Source organism: Phycodurus eques, chromosome 19 (genome assembly GCF_024500275.1).
Source record: "Phycodurus eques isolate BA_2022a chromosome 19, UOR_Pequ_1.1, whole genome shotgun sequence".
NCBI classification, from domain to species: domain Eukaryota; kingdom Metazoa; phylum Chordata; class Actinopteri; order Syngnathiformes; family Syngnathidae; genus Phycodurus; species Phycodurus eques.
This window is the reverse complement of record NC_084543.1, coordinates 18,652,432-18,675,615: the sequence shown is the minus strand read 5'-3', so window position 1 is coordinate 18,675,615 and position 23,184 is coordinate 18,652,432. Positions and strand designations below refer to the sequence as shown.

Below are 23,184 nucleotides of genomic sequence, written 5' to 3'. Positions count from 1 at the left end.
CTCCTCCTGTATCTGAGATTCGACTTCCCGACGGACCCTCCTATCCGGCACCCCTGAATAGACCTTACCAGGGAGGCTGAGGAGTGTGATCCCCCTGTAGTTGGAACACACCCTCCGGTCCCCCTTCTTAAAAAGGGGGCCCACCACCCCGGTCTGCCAATCCAGAGGCACTGTCCCCAATGTCCATGCGATGCTGCAGAGGCGTGTCAACTAGGACAGCCCCACAACATCCAGAGCCTTGAGGAACTCCTGACGAATCTCATCCACCCCAGGGGCCTTGCCACGGAGGAGCTATTTTACCACCTCGGTGACCTCAACCCCAGAGATAGGACAGCCCGCCTCAGAGAACCCAGATTCTGCTTCCTCATGGGAAGGCGTGTCGGTGGAATCGAGGATGTCTTCGAAGTATTCTCCCTACCGACTCACAAAAAGGCCCGATAGGACCCCTTCTTCAGCTTGACGGCATCCCTCACCGTTGGTGTCCACCAATGGGTTCGGGGATTGCCGCCACGACAGACACAACCACCTTACGGCCACAGCTCCGGTCGGCCGCCTCACCAATGGAGGCGCGGAACACGGTCCACTCGGACTCGATGTCCCCCGCCTCCCCCGGAACATGAGCAAAGTTCTGTCGGAGGTGGGAGTTGAAACTCCTTCTGACAGTGGATTCTGACAGACGTTCCCAGCAGACCCTCACAATATGTTTGGGCCTGCCACGTCGGACCGGCATCTTCCCCCACCATCGGAGCCGACTCACCACCAGGTGGTGATCAGCTGACAGCTCCGCCCCTCTCTTCACCCGAGTGTCCAAGACTTGCGGCCGCAAGTCCGATGACACGACCACAAAGTTGATCATCGAACGGCAACCTAGGGTGTCCTGGTGCCAAGTGTCCATCACAGAGAGTGTCCGCCCATGACATTATCTGCTCGGCTGGGCAAAGAGCCAGAGCAACTTTGAAGCAACAGTCAGAGTTTGGCCACAGGACTACACTGACTTCGACATTATTATCCAGAAACACCCATGGGTGCAGGCGGCACGGTGGACGACTGGTTAGAGTGTCAGCCTCACAGTTCTGAGGACCAGGGTTCAATCCCCGGCCCCGACTGTGTGGTGTTTGCATGTTCTCCTTGTGCCTGCGTGGGTTTTCTCCGGGCACTCCGGTTTCCTCCCACATCCCGAAAAACATGCATTCATTGGAGACTCTAAATTGCCCGTAGGCATGACTGTGAGTGCGAATGGTTGTTTGTTTGTATGTGCCCTGCGATTGGCTGGCAACCGGTTCAGGGTGGACCCCGCCTCCTGCCCGATGACAGCTGCGATAGGCTCCAGCACGCCCGCGACCCTAGTGAGGAGAAGCGGCTCAGAAAATGGATGGATGGACCCATGGGTGCAACACTCAACACCCCTGCTGCCTCCAAGAGTAAAAACACTTTTATTGTCTTTATGCAGCGTTAAGTAGTAGCGGTGTTTCTAATTTAACTATTCAATGAATCTCTTGTTTGACGTCACATACTTACTGACTGTGATCTACTGATGCCGACCCTAGACATGTCTAAAAAGACAGCGGCGCGGGACAGAAAGCACGTAGCTGGAGACAATGGCAGAGGAGGGGATAGAAATGTGTATGTCTAATAAATCCCCTTGCCCATACAGTACATTAACAAACTCGTGTTACGCAAGTCCTCACAGAACAGATCCACAATACAACAAAACCAAAAGACTGGTGTTCTCAATTGACCTGAAGGAAGATGTTGGGCAGCAGCATCGCCACATGGCCCATCACACACAAACCTGCAGATGTCCAACTTGGCTGTGAGGTGATCTTTTTGGATGCACAATTCCTTCTTGTCCTTCAATTGACAGATGACATCTGTCATCTCCACCACAGCATCCTCGTCGTCGTCCACTTCCAGCTGGTAGCGGATATACAGTTTACCCACCTGTAAATAACCATTGAGAAACCAACTAGTGACTTTGATTTCCATTTGAGCCATTTGTATTTTCAAGGCTACTGACTAACCTGTGCAAATTTAAGTCTCTTGATCTTTTCTGCGATGTTGTCCTCAACAAGTTCTGAATAAATATCCGCCAGCTCCTCGTGGTGGTAGAGGAACCTCTGGACGTGGGGGATCAGTGATCGCACCATGGCCTGCATGGGCGCACAGGGCCTCCAGCTCTCAGTGAGGGACTCCATGTTGACAGACTGAGAGAGCAGACGGATACCGCAGATGTTCATAAATGCCAATCTGTCACTCTCATTGAAGGCGGGAATGGCTGGTTCTCCTGGCGCTGTCCTCCCTGGGAACCAGAAAAATAAAGTCAAATTCTTTCATAATATGTGAATATTTAGAAGTACAGTGCAACCTGGTTTTAAAGGACCCCGCTTTAACAGAGATTAGAAGTAACAGACTGGCGCCTTGAGCCACATGGCTAATTTGCATGCGCCAGGACGCATGTAAATTAGCTGTGCTCTTAAAAACGGCAGGCCTGTGTTCAAATCCTGGCTGCAGGAGGTAAGTTTGGTTAAACTTTTCAAACATTTTCAAGCTTTTTTTTTTTTTTTTTTTTTTTTATATTTACAGTAATTTTGTACTGTATTGTAAGCTTTAGGCAAGTTTTAAGAACATTTTTTGAAAATTTTGTACTGTATGGTTGTATTCAGGCCATGAAAAAAAGTGTTTTAATATAACGGACTATTGGTTAATGTTTTACAATAAAATCAGCAGGATGTAGGCTAATGGTTAATTTAGCTGACAATAATCAGTCAAAATCAAGCAAAATTAGACCTTTAGCTAAAAACTTGACATATTAATTTTATATTTCTGTGTTAACATGGTACTCCGGTTTCCGCCCACATCCTAAAAACATGCGTGGTAGATTGATTGAAGACTCTAACTTGCCCGGAGGTGTGAATGTGAGTGCGAATGGTTGTTTATGTGTGCCCTGCGATTAGCTGGCGACCAGTTCAGGGTGTCCCGCGCCTCTCGCCAGAAGATAGCTGGGATAGGCGCCAGCACGCCCGCGACCCAAGTGAGGATAAGCGGTACAGAAAATGGATGGATGGATGTATTAACACAGAGTAAGCCACTCTTTTCTTATCCTGTAGTTATTGTCGGTGTTCAGACTTTGTGCATTGCCAGGGATGGATGACTCTGAACCAATGGAGTGACCTTTTACCTCAGCTACATATTTCATCTGGTGTCAGATAGCCTTTAAAATCAATGTAACTCTGGCGGTAATGCAGAGGGAAAAAGGCTGCAAGGAACAGCTAATTTGACGAAACTACCTCCGACATCTTGGTTCAAATGTCTTCCAAAAATCAAATACTTAATTCCTAAACGTAGCAGCGTACCAGAGAAGCCAGTTTTTTTCCTTGGTGCAGTCTTCTTCTCCGCTGGTGGCAGATTGAGGAGGCAGACTTCTTTGCGAGGTTTAAAGACTTTCTCCAGCTCTTTACTGTCAGCTATCATGGGTTTACGTGCCAGGCTCACCCAGCTGTTATCCTTGGTGGGGAAGACCCTCTTGTCAGACACCATACCTAAATGCAAGGAATGAGAGGCCAGCCATTGTTAACAAACACTAGGTTTCATTTTTGCTTCATTCATTCATGTCTGTTGAAGAGGCAACAACTTAGAAGTCAAATGCCTCAGTGTTTCTCTGTCCTCGTTCAAAACTATCAGCACTGCAGAACAATAACATTTATCTTTGTATTACACCTGAACGGATCACGTCTTGTTCCATATCTCTATGTTACCTATTGATGAGAACTATGTTTCGTTGGGTGTGAGCGAGTGACTGAGGAAAACGAGACTTGACTCACCTTTCAAAGTGGAGCAGTAATTGACATCGAGCATGGACTGAGGCACGGCCTCATGGTCACCAGACACTTGAATTTTACATTTGTCAGCTGTCGAACATGCAGAGAAATTATTGTCTATTAAAATATACCACATTAGGCCAAGTGGAGAATATCAACTATGAAACAAATTCCATACCAACGGTCTTACCAAGCATAGCGTAGAGCACTGACACATCCTGGAGGACTTCAGCAGTTGGGATGGGAGATGATGAAGCGATGATTTCCAAAAGACCTACATATTGGTTCATGTTGGGGCTGGCATCTGCATTCAGCAGCTAATGAAATATAGATAAGAATACAATCACAGATCCCAAAATGAGGTGAAATAAGACAGATAGGTGCATTGCAAATTGCTAATAAGGACAAGCAGTACAGAAAATGGATGGCTATATAAGAAGTGCATCAGCGACACGTTTACTACCGCTTGTAATTTATCATTAATATGAAGTAAAGTGCTGAACTAAATGATATCCAATATATCTATCTATTTTCTATACTGCTTTTCCTCATTAGGGTTGCGGGTGTGCTAGAGGGATGGTCTCCAGCACGCCCGCGACCGTCGTGAAGCTGAGCGGTACGGGAGATGAATGAATGAATATTTACTCTTGAGAGGCTGAAATTCTGAGGATTTGGGCAATTTTAAGTTAAACAAGGTCTCTAAACAATGAAATGATTTTCAAAAATCTTTATCGATTAATTGTTGCACATCGACTTTAAAATGTTAATTAAAACATTCCATGTACAGTTAACAAAGGGTTTGTGATGGTGACAGTTTGGGCTCTGTGATTAATTATTCCACACATAATTGATTTCGATCGCAGATTTTGTTTCCACTCATGGATTGTGGTCAAACTTTGCAGTACCACTGCAATGAGACATGAGACAAAGATGTGATCTTAAAGTGCAAAGGAATAGAGTAGCGTACTCTGATAAAGAAGTCTTTCATGCCGTCCAGTTTGCTATAGAAAGGAGCCAGGACTTTGGGCTCCTCAATGGGGCTCTCAGGTCCACGCATCAGTGGCATGTAGCGCTGGAACATGTGAGTGGGGTCACTCCAGCACACCTCCCTCAGGTTGTAGAAGCGTCCTGAACACCAGTCATTACTTCGCTTGCGCAAAGCCAAAATTGGATTAGTGCTTATTGGTGGATTCAAACAATCGATATATTGACGCTGCCAGTGACATACCCGCGGCATTCCAGTAGTACGAATACAGCCGGATTATGATGAAAGAGCTCCTTTAGGCTGTTCTGGGGACAGTTTGTGTGGAGATAGGTGTAGATGTTGTGGATGTGCTGAAAGGTGGATGTGAAATTTGTCCCCTCTGACGCATTGTCATTATCTGCTGTGGGTTTGCTACACCACTCCTTCAGATAGGCAATCAGAGCATCCACTGATACATTGGATCGTATTCCTAAAAGAGGAATAAAATGTGTTAGAATGACTACTCACTATGTCATGATTATTGATCACGGCGAGACAACAGTATATCTGTGTCCCAATTTCGGGGTAGCACCCTCCGAAGGACCCAACCTTCAGTCCCTGAATTGGGACAGAGCTAATGTTTCAAAGTTTCATTAACTCCAACTGCATTTGAACTATTGTGACAACAGATGCGGGCTAAGGCTTAACCATAAACAGAGGTATCACTGCATTTGTTTTCATGACAGCCAATTTGGCTAGCAATCAGGCTTCTCGCCTTACATTACTATAATTGGGAGTAATACGAAACTATGGCAATTACTAAGCCAGTTGTGAAATTGCTACTGTGCTCCATACAATGCAAATTGGAGGTGTAGCGACACCCAGAGAACCACATTGACTCCCAACCAACCTCACTCACGTGTGTTTAGCCTTTTCAATAATGTTATCCTGTTCAGCTTTGCGGGGAGCATGCCAGCTGACTTCGGGCAAAGAACTACGCCCTGGATTGGTTGCCTTTCAATCGCAGGGCACGTATAGAGCTAGACAACCTCTCACAGTCATTTTCACACATCATTGCGTGGGAACTGAACCAACTGCACCATCAGTAACGATATGCAGTCTCCCTCACTGGATATTTTGGTCGGTTATATTTTTTTCATTTTCTCTGGCTACATTAAAAGTAAACGGTTATTCAGATTCACAACAGATTCTTACCCAGGGTTTTGCTGAACTCGCTTGGATCCATGTTCACGTAATAGACGTGTGTCCCAAGCAGGTAGGTGATTTCAGGTGCGTTCAGGTAGACTGTGTTTGGACAGAGGTACTTAATCTCTGTCTTTTCGCCTTCCTGTGGGCGAAAGGCTGGCATCCATTTGAGACGACACAGGAAGTGGTAGAAGGAAGACTTGGCCGTTCTGATCGGCCGAGCGTCTCTGTCGATCACCTGCGCAGTGAGGTACTGAGAGTAGCCATGTCTGAAACGATGCACGAATATAAGAAATGATTTTAAAACATTGTGTCAATTAAATCTAATAGCATACACAGAAGAAGCACGTCTACAAAGTTTGTTTGACAGGTCACGTCACAAATTCTGGTTCAGTGATGTTGACGCTTCGCATTGCTCACAAAAGTGGCAGAATCAGATTATTCAACAGCGAGAGGCATTCAGAGTCAAACGCATGAAGAAATTCCTATTCATGCTTCAATGAAAAATGAGCTCATGTGCAAGTGACCAGTTTAGTAAATGCAAGTTAGTTCATGTATACTGAGAGGCCGAAGGTTTTCTAAGAACACAATACTATTCATGGGCTAAACTTTGCTTTCTCCGTAAAGTCCAACAGTCATTCTCCTTGTCACCTGCTATCTTGCAATAGACTTCACAGAACAGTGATGCCTTGCGATATGACTTTAATGTGTTCTGTGACGACACTCATATCTCAAATCGTCATTCCCTGTTGAAGGTTAGCAATGTCCTCTCACCATAGTTCCTGTCATACTGTGTTGCATGTTTTTGTTTCATATTTAGGATAAATGTTTGAATTCCCCATTTAAAAAAACAAAAACAAATTTCTCCTCATGTTTTTGAAATTGTAGCACGAAAGCTGCAGCTGGCTACTACAGTGGACTGAATGGGTGGCAACATGGGGGAAATGAAAGATCAGTATTTTGAGGGTAATAGCCCGTCAGCAACATACTGAGAGAGAGAGTGAAAAAAAAAAAAAACTTCATTTTTGGAACGGTGAACTTCGTTCAACATTTTTAATTATGAACTATGAACTCAACTAGTTCAATTTTGGAACAGTGAATTGAACTTTGAACTAGTTTGCGGAGAAAATGAACTTGCCCAACACAGACGAGTGTTAGAAGTTTTGCTCTGTGAAGTTACTGTGTGACATACGGCCCGTATATGACCATGTGATCTGTAAGTGGGTATACTTTGAGTCAGGTGGGTGAAAATGTGGTGAGAGAGGAATAACGGGTAAAATGAGTTATGTACCCAAACAAAAGAGTCTTACATTTAATTACACCCTTACATTGTCATATTTTTATTGTTGAATAAAATCCTTGCTTCGGGCCCTGTGCGATTAACCTGCAAAAAAAACGCTCCTCAAAATTAGACAGTCGCTCCTCAAATCCAGAAATGATTTGCAAAATTGCTCCTCAAAGAAAAAATATATATATTTTGAGCCTTGATCATGTAATATTGTACATTATAAAACAGTGTAAAACATAATAAAATAGAATGTGAAGTACTAAACAGTTTGTGTATTATGATTTCATGCTACAATCCAATTCAGTGTGCTGATACAAAAGAAGAATAAAGTTCTAGCTGTACTCAGTAAGTTGCTATAATATTCATCATTTTGGTAGAGGATAAAGAATATACCTGTGAGTTATATTATCTGTTCTTCCACCATTTGTGTTCAAACATCCATTGCTTAAAGGGATGTAAAACCTCGACAATCGATGCTAGCCATTAGCATGTCAATGGGATTTTAGCATTAAGCGGCACGGTTAGCACATCTGAGGACCGGGGTTCAAATCCCGGCCCCGCCTGTGTGGAGTTTGGATGTTCTCCCTGTGTCTGCGTGGGTTTTCTCCGGGCACTGCGGTTTCCTCCCACATCCCAAAAAACGTGCATGGTAGGTTGATTGAAGACTCTAAAATGTCCATAGGTGTGAATGTGAGTGCGAATGGTTGTTTGTTTCTATGTGCCCTGCGATCGGCTGGCGACCAGTTCAGGGTGTACCCCGCCTCTCGCCCAAACATAGCTGGGATAGGCTCCGGCACACCTGCGACCCTAGTGAGGAGAAGCGGTACAGAAAATGGACGAATGGATGTTAGCATTAACCTAGCAGGCCATGCTTAAGGGAACGTAGTCTGGTTGTTTTAAATATACTGCACGTATCTCTCTTTGTTTTATGTTTAGTTTGACAGTAAACTTCATATGGGAGTGGCATTCAGGTCGACTTGAAGCCTCTTTTTTGAGGAAATATGAACTATTGTGAGGCGATGTAAATGCCACCAAGCAGCATTCGCATTTCAAGTTTGCGCTTGTAAGTCAAAGCAAAAAATTGGCCAGATGACTCGAAAAACCCACGAGTCGGGTCACTTGTATCTCAAGTGACCCGACTCGCCGCAACTGAGTGGAAACAGCAACACTGTAAGCTACTGTACCTGTCACGTGTGTGTATATTTTGGACCAGGCGAAAAGAGCCCGAACAACTCTTTATAATTGTATCAGTAATCACCAAATGGCCACATCAGACAGGATTATACTCTACCCATTAGAGCCATTATCTTGTTCAGTCTAGACACTATTGTGCGGTATTACCTCTTTAAAACAGTCAAGTGAATGCATCTGTTTCTCATGGGACAATATTCATTTGACAGGATGTGACACAGGAGGATAAACCCTGTGTTCCAGTTGGTCGTTACCCTGTGTTCCAGTTGGTCGCCAGCAGATTTAGCAAAGCCTTTCTCTGTTCCAGGAGGCAGGGGGCAGTCAGCTGGGCTGTGGCCAGGGCATGAAACTCCTCGCATGGGTAGTCGTCAAGCACACAGTCCACCCCAGGAGTTTGGTGCCACATTGTGCTTTCCATTGACCAGGGACTGGAGTTCTAGAAGTGTACACAACAAAAAGAAAATTGATCATTAAAGGTCCAATATGTTGTTTGTTCACAATATCCCATGTGCCATGTATTTACTCCACAAAGCAGCAAAAGAAATCAACAACAACGAGTTATGGTTGCGGCACAAGCTAAAGCAGGCATCTGGAATTACAACCTGCTGACATGTCCTACTTGTCACCTGTTCTTCCGTCTAACGCTCCTCAAAACAGCTAGTGATCTCAGGAGTTTTGTGTGACTGTGCCCTCGTCTACACTTATCTTTAAAATCATCCCGCTGTGAGCGAAGACAAAATCCTCATCGACACTCAGGCAGGGAATCAGAGTAACATCCATCCATCCTTTTTCTATACTGCTTTTCCCCATTAGGATCATAGGTGAGTCCAGCTGAGTTTTGGCTAAGAGGCGGGGTCCAGCCCGGACTGGTCGCCAGTCAGTCAAGGGGCACCACCAGTATAGACTAACAGCTATTCACACCGATGGAGAATTTAATAACCCAACATGCATCTTTTTGGAATGTGAGAGGAAGCCCCAGTGACCTGAGAAAACTCACAAAAGCAATGCAATATTATCCCAATATTTGTTCACTGATACAACAATTATGTGATTTGTAATAATCAACATATTGGAAGAAATCCATCTACGACACATGACATTTATGTCACTGAAGAAGGCAAAACGTTGAAACAAAAAGTATGCATAACAAAAGAATGTAAATAAGTGCTTAGAAAAATGACATTTTCTGTCATTAAAATAACAGCGCTAATATCTGTGTCCAAATCATGTACAAGTCCCCATGCTTGAACACTGGAAAGCATCTTGAATCAATATAGAAAACACAATGGGATGTAATGCAAGATTGATATTTGTCTAGAGCAATTTCACTTTAAAGAAATAGTTTTGGTCCACACGAAGACTGTCAAGGGCATGCAAACAAAACAGGTGACGCTATGGCCCATAGCTGTCAGGAAGGCTGCCTTTATACTGTACCTGAGTTACTGTCAGCATAGTTGCAAATTTAGAGCATGCTTTGAGAGTGATAACGAAAAAAATGAGGTGAAAGTTGAGTGACGCCGTCCTCACCAGTTCTTCGGGTGTGAGAGTCTGTCTCTCTTTTCGGATGATGAGACCATCTCTGACACCCAGTCTGGTGAACAGTTGTCTCCATCCTGCCATATCATTGTCTGCCTGCAAGTACTCGGGACTCAGCAGAACCCAGTCGTAGCCTGGTTGATGGGTGGCAAGGTAGATAGTAAAGGAAATGTTATTGTGGAGGATCACAACATAAGAATACATGTCATACAATCTACAAATAATGCAATTGATAAAAAAAAAAACCTATGATACCAATACAGCGCCTCTGTGCCTCTGTCAAAACACTAATTTGGGTCATACGAGCCGAGAAAATGTAACCCCAAATTCTAGCATACATGAATTAAAAAAAAAAATTGTTTGGAGAGCTTCTTTGAAGGCGGCACGGTGTAAAACTGGTTAGCACATCTGCGTCACAGTTCTGAGGACCGGGGTTCAAATTCCGGCCCCGCCTGCGTGGGTTTTCTCCCGTTCCTCCGGTTTCCTCCCACATCCCAGAAACGTGCGAATGTGCGCATGAATGGTTGTTTGTTTATATGTGCCCTGCGATTGGCTGGCGACCGGTTCAGGGTGTACCTCGCCTCTCGCCCCAAGATAGCTCCAGCACGCCCGTGACCTAGTGAGGATAAGCGATGCAAAAAAATGGATGGATGGAGCTTCTTTGAAAAAGGGGAACAGGCCAAATAATGAGACAATATCAGACAATATGCATCCACAATGGAGACAATATCGGTCGTCCTACTTAAGGTGCAGGTTTATTTCCAGTTAACTTGCATGCACCAAAACCTGCCCTGTGTAAAACTGTCGCAACGGGCTCGCATTGCAAATAATGAGGCAGTGAAGCCATCAAAACAAGCACACTGCATTAAAAGACAAAGCTTTGGACTTTTTGGGAAAGACAAAAAAGATAACCCCAAGATGAGACCGTATCAGTGAAGAGAAACTCTCTACAGTCGGTGTCTATTCAATCAATGGCTTGACGGGGACCGCTGCCCTAAAGAGTGCAACAATAGGGTGTGAAAAGTGAGCTGAAATTATTGATACTTGTAACAGAAGTGTTATTAATCACAAAAAAAGAAACTGCTTTAAATTGTGTGGTGACAAAAGTGGTGTGGTTTCCTTTAAGACTCAAAGCGTGATAGTTTTTATCCTTTAATATTAACTTGCAAGTCTTAAAACATTTCCTGTACACATAATAAAGTCTTGGAGACACGTTGAGCCCGGAAACAAATTGCTTCCATTATTTCAATGGGAGAAATGATTAAATAGACCAATGTCCTGGAACGCACTGGGTTTGACCTCAGAGATTCCACTGTAGTTATTCTAATATTAGAACCATCTCGCAACAATAGCAGTGTGCAGAGTGAGAGTCTGAGTGTGTACCGGGCAATGTCTTTGATAGGTCCATGTTGCCATATGCTTCAGAGAAGTGAACCCTGCTCTGCCCTGGACACAGCAGACCCCTGTTGGTGAGGACCGGTACTGCAATGTCTGCATACTCCTGGGTGGAGGTGCAGTGCTGCTTGATAAAAACCAGGTAACTCACGACCACCGTCTCTGGCTTTGACTGCGGGTAAAATAAATGCCAGTAAAGGAGAAAGATGAGCGAATGATGTAAAATAGGCCTGATTTAAAAAACTAAACATCAGACATAACTATTCCAAACAGAAAATCACCACGTGCTGTTCTCACAACTCAAAGCGGCACAGTTGATGCAGCGTTTAAAATATGTACCTTCCATTTTTCGTTTTTCAACACAGGGTAGATGTGCTGCTCCAGAAGCTCTTGTGGCTCAAGATGATGAACTCCCAGTCTTCTCAGCAGCTCCTGCACCTGCTGACTTTCTAAAGGTTCCACACAGCTCAGCAGAGATGGGTGAACTACGTTTATATCCTCATACAATAAGGACAAATGTCCTGTAGATGGAAAAAAGCAGAAAGATTGTTCAAGTGCTTAATTGTCTAAACCTGTGAGGATAAGCACTACACAAGATTAAAAATATAAATAAATAAAATTGTATGCATATTGAGATAATACTGAATCTTGCCATGCACAGTCTTCTGAGGGATAGTTCAGAGGCACATTGGACTGCACGCTATATTATTCGTGTACTGTAAGTCTTCAACAAATATTGCACATTGCGTCCTGCAACGCTGTTGCCTTGGACAGACGAGCCAAGGTACCTCCGTCCATTAAATGCAAAATTCGTCATAGTCACTCGTTTTCAAGTGCTGGAGGCAGGTCATTATAGAACTTAATACAACATTATGTAGTCATTTAACCTTAAAATATCATCAGAAACGTGGCTATGATAAGGAAAATAGTATCTCATTGTGGTGATCTTCTTTAATGGGCCATTATAATATTCAGCATCATCTTTTATGCTGTTTGTGCGTAGTCGGGGGTGGGGGGTAAATCATATCCGATCATATCAAATCCAACTATATTTACAGAACGCTTTGAGAACAACACAGTTGGTCAAAGTGCTTAACACAGCATAGCATAAACAAAGAAGATAAAATCACAGGAAGGAAAAATACCAGTAAATGGACAAAATACCAGGGATATAAAACCAATGTAAAACAAAGGTAATAACACCAATTTAAACAATTGTCAGAAAAATTTAACAATAAACCAATCCAAAATCCAAATAAAATTCAACATCTCAAACTGAGGGAAAAGCCAGAGGAAAACAAATGTGTTTTAGCGAGGATTTAAAAGGAGGTGAATTGCCCTGTCTAAGGTGCTGAGGCAAGCACTTTAACTACAGTGGGTGCAGAAAGTATTCAGACCCCTTAAAATTTTCACTCTTTATTATATTGCGGCCATTTGCTCAAATCATTGAAGTTCATTCCCCCATTAATGTACAGCACACGCCAGATTGGCAGGGGGAAAAAACAGAATTGTTGATTTTTATTTTTTTTTGCTTTATGAAAAAAGAAAAACTGGAATATCACACAGCCATAAGTATTCGGACCCTTTGCTCAGTATTTAGTAGAAGCACCCTTTTGCGCTAATCCAGCCAGGAGTCATTTTGGGAATCATGCAACAAGTTTTTCACACCTGGATTCAGGGATCCTCTGCCATTCCTCCTTGCAGACCCTCTCCAGTTCTGCCAGGTTGGATGGTGAACGTTGGTGGGCAGCCATTTTCAGGTCTCTCCAGAGATGCTCAATTGGGTTTAAGTCAGGGCTCTGGCTCGGCCATTCAAGAACAGTCACAGAATTGTTCTGAAGCCACTCCTTCGTTATTTTAGCTGTGTGCTTTGGGTCATTGTCTTGTTGGAAGGTGAACCTTGGGCCCAGTCTGAGGTCCTGAGCACTCTCGAGAAGATTTTCGTTCATTCATCTCTCCTTTGATCGCAACCGGTCGTCCTGTCCCTGCAGCTGAAAAACACCCCCATGGCATGATGCTGCCACCACCATGCTTCACTCTTGGGACTGTATTGGACAGGGGATGAGCAGTGCCTGGTTTTCTCCACACATACCGCTTAGACTCGAGGCTAAAAAGTTTGATCTTGGTCTCATCAGACCAGAGAATCTTATTTCTCACCATCTTGGAGTCCTTCAGGTGTTTTCTTTTTAGCAAACTCCATGCGGGCTTTCATGTGTCTTGCACTGAGGAGAGGCTTCCGTCGGGCCACTCTGCCATAAAGCCCTGACTGGTGGAGGGCTGCAGTGATGCTTGACTTTCTAGAACTTTCTCCCATCTCCCGACTGGATCTCTGGAGCTCAGCCACAGTGATCTTTGGGTTCTTCTTTACCTCTCTCACCAAGGCTCTTCTCCCCCGATTGCTCAGTTTGCTCTAGGAAGGGTTCTGGTCGTCCCAAATGTCTTCCATTTAAGGGTTATGGAGGCCACTGTGCTCTTAGGAACCTTAAGTGCAGCATACATTTTTTTGTAACCTTGGCCAGATCTGTGCCTTGCCACCATTCTGTCTCTGAGCTCTTCAGGCAGTTCCTTTGACCTCATGATTCTCATTTTCTCTGACATGCACTGTGAGCTGTAAGGTCTTCTATAGACAGGTGTGTGGCTTTCCTAATCAAGTCCAATCAGTATCATCAAACACAGCTGGTGTACAACCATCTCAAGGATGATCAGAAGAAATGGACAGCACCCAAGTTCAATACATGTGAGTGTCACAGCAAAGGGTCTGAATACTTATGGCTGTGTGAGATTTCAGTTTTTCTTTTTTAATAAATCTGCAACAAATTCAACAATTCCGTTTTTTTCTGTCAATATGGGGTGAAATCTGGGCGTCCCTGCTAAAGCTACTGCCCTGGCGAACCGACCTCGGATAGGCGGTAGAAAATGGATGGATGGATGGATGGATGGGATGATATGTGTAGATTAATGAGGAAAAAAATGAATTTACATGATTTTAGCAAATGGCTGCAATATAACAAAGAGTGAAACATTTAAGGGGGTCTGAATACTTTCCGTACCCACTGTAAGTCTGAAACCATGCATCCTGTTTTCCCGGTGTTGGAGACGAGAAGTTAGAGGATCAAAGTGCAGGGAAGCAGGGAGGCGAGGCAGAAGTGCAAGAATCTCAAAATGATATTTAATTCCAAAAACAAAGGCAAACAAGGACCGTGGATGCAGAAAATGCTAAATTAACAAAGTCCAAAAAGTTGTGATGGCAAGATGAAGCTTCATGAATCATCGTAACACTAGTTATGGTTCATTTCTTTGATGCGTCTTCAATGCACATGTGGGCAATAACCGTGAGATGTGGAATGGGGTGATTGGTACAAACATCCCCGCAATATGAAACTGAGTGTTGCTTTCTTATTGGACTGCTCAGTTAGTCACGGATTATCCATAATGAACAATATGTTCAAACATAATCAGAATCAGAATCATCTTTATTTGCCATCTTTATTTGTTGGGGAATTGGCCGCAGTTCGAGGATCAGCTTTGTGGTCAATCATTGGATTTGCGGCCCAATGTTTTGGGCACTCCGGCAAAGAGAGGTTCAGAGCTGTCAACCAATCACTCACTGGTGGTTAGCTGGCTTTGAAGGTTGGGGGAGGATGCTGGTATGACCTGCCAGACCCAAGTCCAAGTAGTGTTAGGGTCTGCTGTGAACATCTGGTGGTGGGGTTACTTCTCAGAAGGAGTTTCAACTCCCACTTCCGGCAGAACTTCGACCATGTACCGGTGGGGTCACTGAGTCTGAGTGGGCCATGTTCTGTGCCTTCCCTGCTTATTGCTACCACTGCGACCCAACCCATGGTAAGCAGAAGAAGATGGATGGATAAAACCATGTAAATGCATGACACCAATGACGAAAATGCAATTGGAAACTAAATAATGATGATATCAGGTTATGAAATATCTTTCACTGTGCACCTAAAAAGAGAGCATTGCCCACACATTTAGAGAAGGCCCGTCCGTGGCCTATATTCCAAGACTGGCACTTTGTCTCTGTCGTGCTGAATATTTTAAGAGAGTTCAAACGGTGACTCACCCTGTGGTCTCTCTGCTATCACACAAAACGTCGAACAAATGACTTTGCCTCAAAGCACAAGAGTTCAACATCCACAGTGAGTACTGCAACACACTACACTTGCTGACCTGGAAACAAAACCTCCCCCATATCATATCCTTCAATGTTGAGTTTATACTGTATACGGAGGAAAAAAATACAAATCAAACACATCTCAAACCAGGGCCTGGCAATCAAATGCTCCCTTCATATAAAAAAATATGCACCTACTACTGCTGTGGCACTTATTTAGAGAAGCAAAACCAACGCCTCCAAGTTGGTGACTCATAAGAAATACATAAGAGAACGTCAAAATGGAAGAATGGAGGAGAGTTCATCTGAGTCAACTTTCATGCTCGCCTTTCTAAACCTAAATGTCTACGCTGTATTTAGGTATGATGACGCACAAGCTCGGTGGAATTCTTTACTCTGTCTATTCTGAGTGTGATGTAAGTGATTTGAAAAAGTGGAAATTTGTCAAACACTCACTTCCACCTGCAAAAGTGAATATGATGCCTAATAAATTCTCTCCTCTATTTTACTGTTGACATAAATCTTTTAGTTAAATTGAAAAGAGAAGCCTGAAATTAAACTGACCTACATTCTGACAGGTTTTGCTTTTTTTTGCAAGGCATAAACATTTATACACAATGCATATACACTGCAGCCGTGTGTCTCTGTTCTTGTTTTGTATAAGCTTTTATCTACAGATCAGACATCTGGATCTGATGCACAACTTAGAATAACCTTTTGTTTGACTCCACCCAAGTATTGGAACGCGTGACTGACGAGTGTGTTAGTTGCACTGAATTTCTACACTCAGTTTCAGATTTGGGTATTGCCTGTGAAGAGTTAATAGTTGTAACCAAAACCAGGCAGCTGTTCTGTGTTTGGAAAAACAAGGAATTGTGAAGCTAAGAGAAGACAGGAAATCAATCACAGCGACTGCACAAACATTGGCCATAACAAATACAACAATTTCCAATGCCCCGTACGAGACAGAAACCAATGGTGTGCTCAGTAGCAGCCACTGAAGTGGTGGATCAAGGAAAACAGTTGTAGTTGATGAGAGCAATATTGTGAGAGCTGAAAAGAAAAAGTCTAAAACAACTGCTAATGACATCCGCAACAATCTCCAGAGGGCAGGAGTGACAGTACTTACGGTTGACTTCATGAACAAGAGTACAGAGCTACACCAGTAGAAGAAGAATATAAAGGCCAGACTGGAGTTTGACAAAAAGTACATAGATACAAAAGATAACCTTGACCAAGCTAAAGCTTGGTCAAAGAAAGGATCTGCACATAATCCCCAACATACATGCAAACTGCCACACAGGCGGGGCTGGGGATTGAACCCCGGTCCTCAGAACTGTGAGGCAGACGCTCTAACCAGTCGTCCACTGTGCCGCCCCTCTAGTTTATACGTCTACTAAATTTTGGATATCTCTAAATACTCTATATTATGGTTACCTAATAATCGATAGGCATTGTATTTCAACAGTGAATGCACAAAAATGAAAATGAAAAAAATGAAAATGATCTCAAAATACAACATCAAAACACAACAGAGACTATCTAAAGCCATTTGTGTTTTTTCTATAAGAAGAAGAGGCTGACATTGTTTCGGGATTCCCGTGTGACACTTTGTACAGTCGTTGACATTGCTAAGGCTGGATTTACACTGCATGGTTCAAGAGACAGATCTGATTTTTGTGCATGTAATGTAAATTGTAAAACATACCAGAGAGCATTAAATCAGAGCTGGGCGACGTAAATCCAGCCGAAATCAAGAAAAGCAGGAGTGTTTACTGTTCATAATTTTAACCACAGTACTGAACTGTACTGTGTGGCGTATACGCCTTTTGTAGATTTACAAGAGGATGAAAATGACAACCAAGATGGATCTCAGTCTACCATAACATCAAGCACATTTCACAGATTAATTCATATGAATCCTTATTAGAAAAACAGAACAAGATTCACACCAAATGCCAGACACATTAAAGTAATTAATTACCGGTTTGGACTTCACCTTTCTTTTTCTTTGTCTTGCTTTGTTCCAGTGGGAAAAACACACCGTCTCCATCTAGTGCCACCACACGCCCATCAACCAGAGGGATTATGGGTAGACTCCGAAGAGTCTGCAAAATTGAGTCTCCATCCCCATAACCATGTTCCACAGCCCGGAAGTTGCAAACAAGAAGTCGAGCCAACTGATGCAGGCCGACATCTAGAAGAGAAAAAGAGTCACTTACAGGTACATCTCAATAAATTAGAATAACGTCAAAAGCTTAATTTAGCTCGTTCAATTCAAAAACTGAAACTCATAGAGATGCACTACACATACAGAGTGAAATATTTCATGATTTGTTAAATAGATCTATACCGGTATGTATAATTTTGATGATAATAGCTTCCAGCAAATGAAAACTGCAAATTCACCATGTCTGGAAACTAAAATATTACATAACAATCAAGAAACAATGACAATTATTTTCAACGAAGAAATTAGGCACAAATATGCCCTCCGAAAAGTGTTTCGCGAATCTATATAATGTATGCATACTGAAATAAATGGACTTTTCTACCATATTCTAATGTATGTTTTAGTGCTACGAATTCCAATTTACCAGTACTCACAAAACAATTTAATTAGACAACTCTTTATGCACACATATCAATAAATTGGTTGATTCTTTTTTTTTTTTTTTTTTTTTTTTTTATGTACAGTAATACCAAAATGCTGCAGATTCTGAACAAGGCAGTCTATGATGAGTATGAGTAAAACGAAACAAAACAAAAACAAACAAAAAAAAACGAAAAATCATGGTTGAATAGGAGCAATTGGCACAATGTGGGAAGTACAATATTTTTCCTGCTTGATTCCACTGGGGCTTCGGCTCATTAGAGCCGCACCAGATGTGTCCAGCTAAATGATGCCACTGTTACCAGGTCACAAATACAATGGCACAGTGATTTTCAAAAAGTAGCAAGACTGAACTGTATGAACTTTCTTTTATCGTCAGATCAGCTACATAGGATTTGTCAAAGTAAAAACATTGTTCGTTTAGTTTTTGCTAACTTTTTTTCTAAATGTTTTGAAAAACATACAATGTCTTTTCATATTTATTCCCTAAATACTCATCTCCTGATAATAGGGCAGCATTACATGTATGGTAACATGAAAAAATTCCTCTACTCACCCGTGTGGATAGTCTCCTCTTTCATAAGCTCCCTGGCCATGGCTGTGGTTACCGTGGTAACATCGGAGCCCCTCAGGTTCCGAACTCCCAGGTGGGAAAGAAGAGAGGCGGGTGGGGCAGGGCTTAGACTGGGGTGCAGATATGATAGCAACAGATGCTTTTCCAGCTCATCTTGGTTGATCACCTTGCGAATCACAGCATCCATACAGACCGCCACTTGGGATGGTAGCTTGTACACAACCTGACCATCTGTAAAAACAAGGCAATGAGTAATAAATGGCACTTAAAACGAGGCAAACTAAAATCTTTTTGTACTTTACACTTTGTACTGCTTGCACTTGTAACAGTGATTTACAGAACTTTGGAGCCTAAAAATTGGTTAGAATTTCTAAATGGCTAACCTCTTAAAATGTAGCTGTTTTATTTCAATCTATCCACTGGATATAATCCATTGTGGTGGTATATAAATGGTATATATATATATATATATATATATATATAGATAGATAGAGAGAGAGAGAGAGAGAGAGAGAGAGAGAGAGAGAGAGAGAGAGAGATGAGATTGAGATTGAGATTCCATTCCAGTTGATCTTCAACAAGTGTGGGTAATACCTGAGGTGACTGTGGGCAGGAAGGCCTTGCCCTTGAGCAACTGGATAATCTGACTGGCAACAGGCTTGAAGAAGTCCAACACTTCGTCAGGCAGAGGAATAAACTGCAGGAACTGGCAGAGACCCCTAAGGCCTGTAAACTCTGGGTGATCCTGGAAGGAGCAAGAATAAAACGTAGTTACCAGAAAAGCATGTAAGAAGCTGGACAAATACATTTCTGGAGTTCCTTCTCTACTATGTGACGTATCGGAAATGGGAACATTCAATCATTCATTCAACTAATATTGCACTAGAATTGGTTTTCAAGGTCTGCAGACGTTGCCTTACAATGAAGACTTTCATGGCCTGAAGGAAGAGTTGTGGTATCTCAGCTCGGAGCCACTGGTTCCATGAGCTGTCTCTGTCAACATCCTCTCGAGAAGAAGGGATGTCAAAGTCACCTGAAAGGGAGAAAAAGAAATAGTGTAAAAGAGTGCACAGGTGATGCATTTTTTTTTGCAGATCCTGTGCTGTTTTTATGTCACGAAGAAACTGTTATCTATAACTACTGTATATACATATGCATCCTGTATAAAGAGCATTATAATTATTCATTTGGAATCGACATTGTCGATTTTGATCTCCAGCCATCCAGTGCGGCCATGGCTGCCATTCATGGCGGGCACGTCGCAGCTGCGTGAATGCGAGGTACAACCCCAATTCCAATGAAGTTGGGACGTTGTGTTAAACATAAATCAAAACAAAATACAATGATTTGCAAATCATGTTCAACCTACATTTCATTGAATACACTACAAAGACAAGATATTTAATGTTCAAATTGATCAACTTGATTGTTTTTAGCAAATAATCATGAACTTAGAATGTTATGGCTGCCGCAGGTTCCAAAAAAGCTGGGACAGGGTCATGTTTACCACTGTGTTAATCACCTTTTCTTTGAACAACATTCAATAAACGTTTGGGAACTGAGGACAATAATTGTTCAAGCTTTGTAGGTGGAATTCTTTCCCATTCTTGCTTGATGTACAGCTTCAGCTGTTCAACAGTCCGGGTTCTCCGTTGTCGTCTTTTACGCTTCATAATGCGCCACCCGTTTTCAATGGGAAACAGGTCTGGACTGCAGGCAGGCCAGTCTAGTACCCGCACTCATTTACTACGAAGCCACGCTGTTGTAACACGAATGGTCAGCATGAATGGTGCCTTCACAGATGTGTAAGTGACCCATGCCATTGGCACTAACACAGCCCCATACCATCACAGATGCTGGCTTTTGGACTTTGCATCCATAACAGTCCGGATGGTTCTTTTCCTCTTTGGCCCGGAGGACACGACGTCCACAATTCCCAAAAACAATTTGAAATGTGGACTCGTCGGACCACAGAACACTTTTCCACTTTTCGTCGGTCCATCTTAGATGAGCTCGGGCCCAGAGAAGCCGGCGGCGTTTCTGGGTGTTGTTGATGAATGGCTTTTGCTTTGCATAGTAGAGTTTCAAGTTGCACTTCCGGATGTAGCGCCGAACTGTATTTACTGACATTGGTTTTCAGAAGTGTTCCTGAGCCCATGCGGTGATATCCTTTACACATTGATGTCGGTTTTTGACGCAGTGCCGCCTGAGGGATCGAAGGTCACGGGCATTCGATATTGGTTTTCGGCCTTGCCGCTTACATGCAGTGATTTCTCCAGATTCTGTGAACCTTTTGATGATATTATGGACCCTAAATTTCGTGCAATTGTACGTTGAGGAACATTGTTCTTAAACTGTTGGACTATTTTCTCACGCACTTGTTCACAAAGAGGTGAACCTCGCCCCATCTTTGCTTGTGAATGACGGAGCAATTCAGGGAAGCTCCTTTTCTACCCAGTCATGGCACCCTCCTGTTCCCAATGAGCTTGTTCACCTGTGGGATGTTCCAAACACGTGTTTGATGAGCATTCCTCAACTTTCTCAGTCTTTTTTCCCAGATGTCCCAGCTTTTTTGTAACGTGTTGCAGCCATGAAATTCTAAGTTAATGAGTATTTGCTAAAAACAATAAAGTTGATCAGTTTGAACATTAAATATCTTCTCTTTGTAGTGTATTCAATGAAATACAGGTTGAACATGATTTGCAAATCATTCTGTTTTTATTAATGTTTAACACAATGTCCCAACTTCATTGCAATTGGGGTTGTGCGTTCAGGGAAACTGCATAAATGGAAGTGAATGTGTTCTTCGGTGGTTCTTTTGTGCATAATTGTAAAGATTGATTACAAGGAAAATTTCCATTTTCCGAGCCGCTTCTCCTCACTAGGGTCGCACTAGGCGTGCTGGAGCCTATCCCAGCTATCATCGGGCAGGAGGCGGGGTACACCCAGAACTGGTTGCCAGCCAATCGCAGACTAGGAAAATTATTATTTATTCTTATTATTTATCAGAATGGTTTAGTTAAAACTCTGTATTCCGTTATATGGAATTTATTTTGTTTTGTAATATAAGAATAGATAAAATAAAATATTTAGTTAACATAGTCAGCCAGAGCTGCGATGAATGCAAAGTTATCACTGTCCTTTCAACATCGTTCCTGTCATAGTGTTGTGTGTTTTCGTTTGCACATTAAGGACAAAAGTCCTGTTTTTGTTTTAATTCCTCATTTTAAAATACTATTCAAGCAACATGTTTTTGAGATTGTCGGGTGAAAGCTGCAGCTGGCTACGAGTGTGGACTAAATGGGTGGCAACAGTGTGAAAATGAAATGCCAGTATTTTAAGTAGGCTTTACACGATCAGGATTTTTGGGGCCGATTTTAGCGAGTTTAAAAAAACGATAACCGATCAGCGATCCGATCACATGATAGAGGAATGTGTCAATTTAAATGACCTGTTCATTTACTGTTTATACTTGCGTACTTAATTGCTCAAAAAATTCCATTTTCAATAAATAATGTATTTTTGTTCCTCTCTTTATGCCAGTGAGGCATAGTGACAGACAGAACAAATGAATGGTCTTCTATTAGATGGCAGGAAGTAAATACAGTCATTAATGTATCCACTTTTTGTTTGTTAGTGTACCGTGAGATTTTTCAATTGTAAAATATTTCCTTGGCTCCATAAAGGTTGGAAATCACTGCTCTCATCAGATCGTGTATTCTAATCAGTCAGGTCAAACCAACATTACAACGGTGGACGACTGGTTAGCACATCTGCCTCACAGTTCTGGGGACCGGGGTTCAAATCCCGGCCCCACCTGTGTGTAGTTTGCATGTTTTCCCCGTGCGGGTTTTCTCCGGGCACTCCGGTTTCCTCCCACATCCCAAAAACATGCGTGGCAGGTTGATTGAAGACTCTAAATTGCCCGTAGGTGTGAATGTGCGTGCGAATGGTTGTTTGTTTCTATGTGCCCTGCGATTGGCTGGCGACCGGTTCAGTGTGTACCCCGCCTCCCGCCCGAAGAGAGCTGGGATAGGCTCCAGCAGCCCGCGACCCGCGTGAGGAGAAGCAGTAAAGAAAATGGATGGATGGATGAACTCTGAACTGAAGTAGTTCATTCTTTGAACTAGTTCGCATATAAAAAACGAACTTTCCCACCACTGGGCCTGGTAAGTTTTTTTGGTATAGATTTGAGAGACAAATTGTACCTGTGTACTGTGAGGTAAAAATGATTACCGGCAACATAGGTAAAAACATTGGTACAGTTTGCCATGTCTGTTAGTCTGCTACACAGGTACACTTAGCCATACTGTTACCTTCAAATTTGAAAACTTTTTTTTTTTTTTCAATCATTTTATCCCAGTTAAATCCTCCAGAAAATGATTTTTTTTTTTAAATGAAGAAGATATTTTTCATAGTGTATGTGTTAGATATTTTATGTTCGTTTGTCTGTTGACTGTGTAAGTAGC

At 42.7% G+C, this 23,184-nt stretch overlaps 1 protein-coding gene across 6 annotated transcripts in view; it reads right to left on the bottom strand.

Annotated features, from left to right (window-relative positions):
- Positions 1–23,184, bottom strand: part of wu:fj29h11 (uncharacterized) — a 62,903-nt gene that overhangs the window by 9,286 nt on the left and 30,433 nt on the right. For 5 of the 6 annotated variants that reach the window (XM_061705769.1, XM_061705770.1, XM_061705773.1 and 2 more), the window contains 16 exons: positions 19,636–19,748; positions 19,310–19,460; positions 18,698–18,946; positions 17,512–17,724; positions 11,738–11,919; positions 11,387–11,570; positions 9,995–10,137; positions 8,722–8,903; positions 5,998–6,257; positions 5,047–5,272; positions 4,786–4,963; positions 4,009–4,135; positions 3,822–3,908; positions 3,354–3,539; positions 2,022–2,299; positions 1,793–1,941 (listed from right to left, as the gene is read on the bottom strand). In XM_061705769.1, the coding sequence (XP_061561753.1) occupies positions 1,793–1,941; positions 2,022–2,299; positions 3,354–3,539; positions 3,822–3,908; positions 4,009–4,135; positions 4,786–4,963; positions 5,047–5,272; positions 5,998–6,257; positions 8,722–8,903; positions 9,995–10,137; positions 11,387–11,570; positions 11,738–11,919; positions 17,512–17,724; positions 18,698–18,946; positions 19,310–19,460; positions 19,636–19,748 (2,908 nt within the window). The remainder of the gene's footprint in view (positions 1–1,792; positions 1,942–2,021; positions 2,300–3,353; positions 3,540–3,821; positions 3,909–4,008; positions 4,136–4,785; positions 4,964–5,046; positions 5,273–5,997; positions 6,258–8,721; positions 8,904–9,994; positions 10,138–11,386; positions 11,571–11,737; positions 11,920–17,511; positions 17,725–18,697; positions 18,947–19,309; positions 19,461–19,635; positions 19,749–23,184) is intronic. The other variant, XM_061705772.1, reaches the window with a different exon arrangement.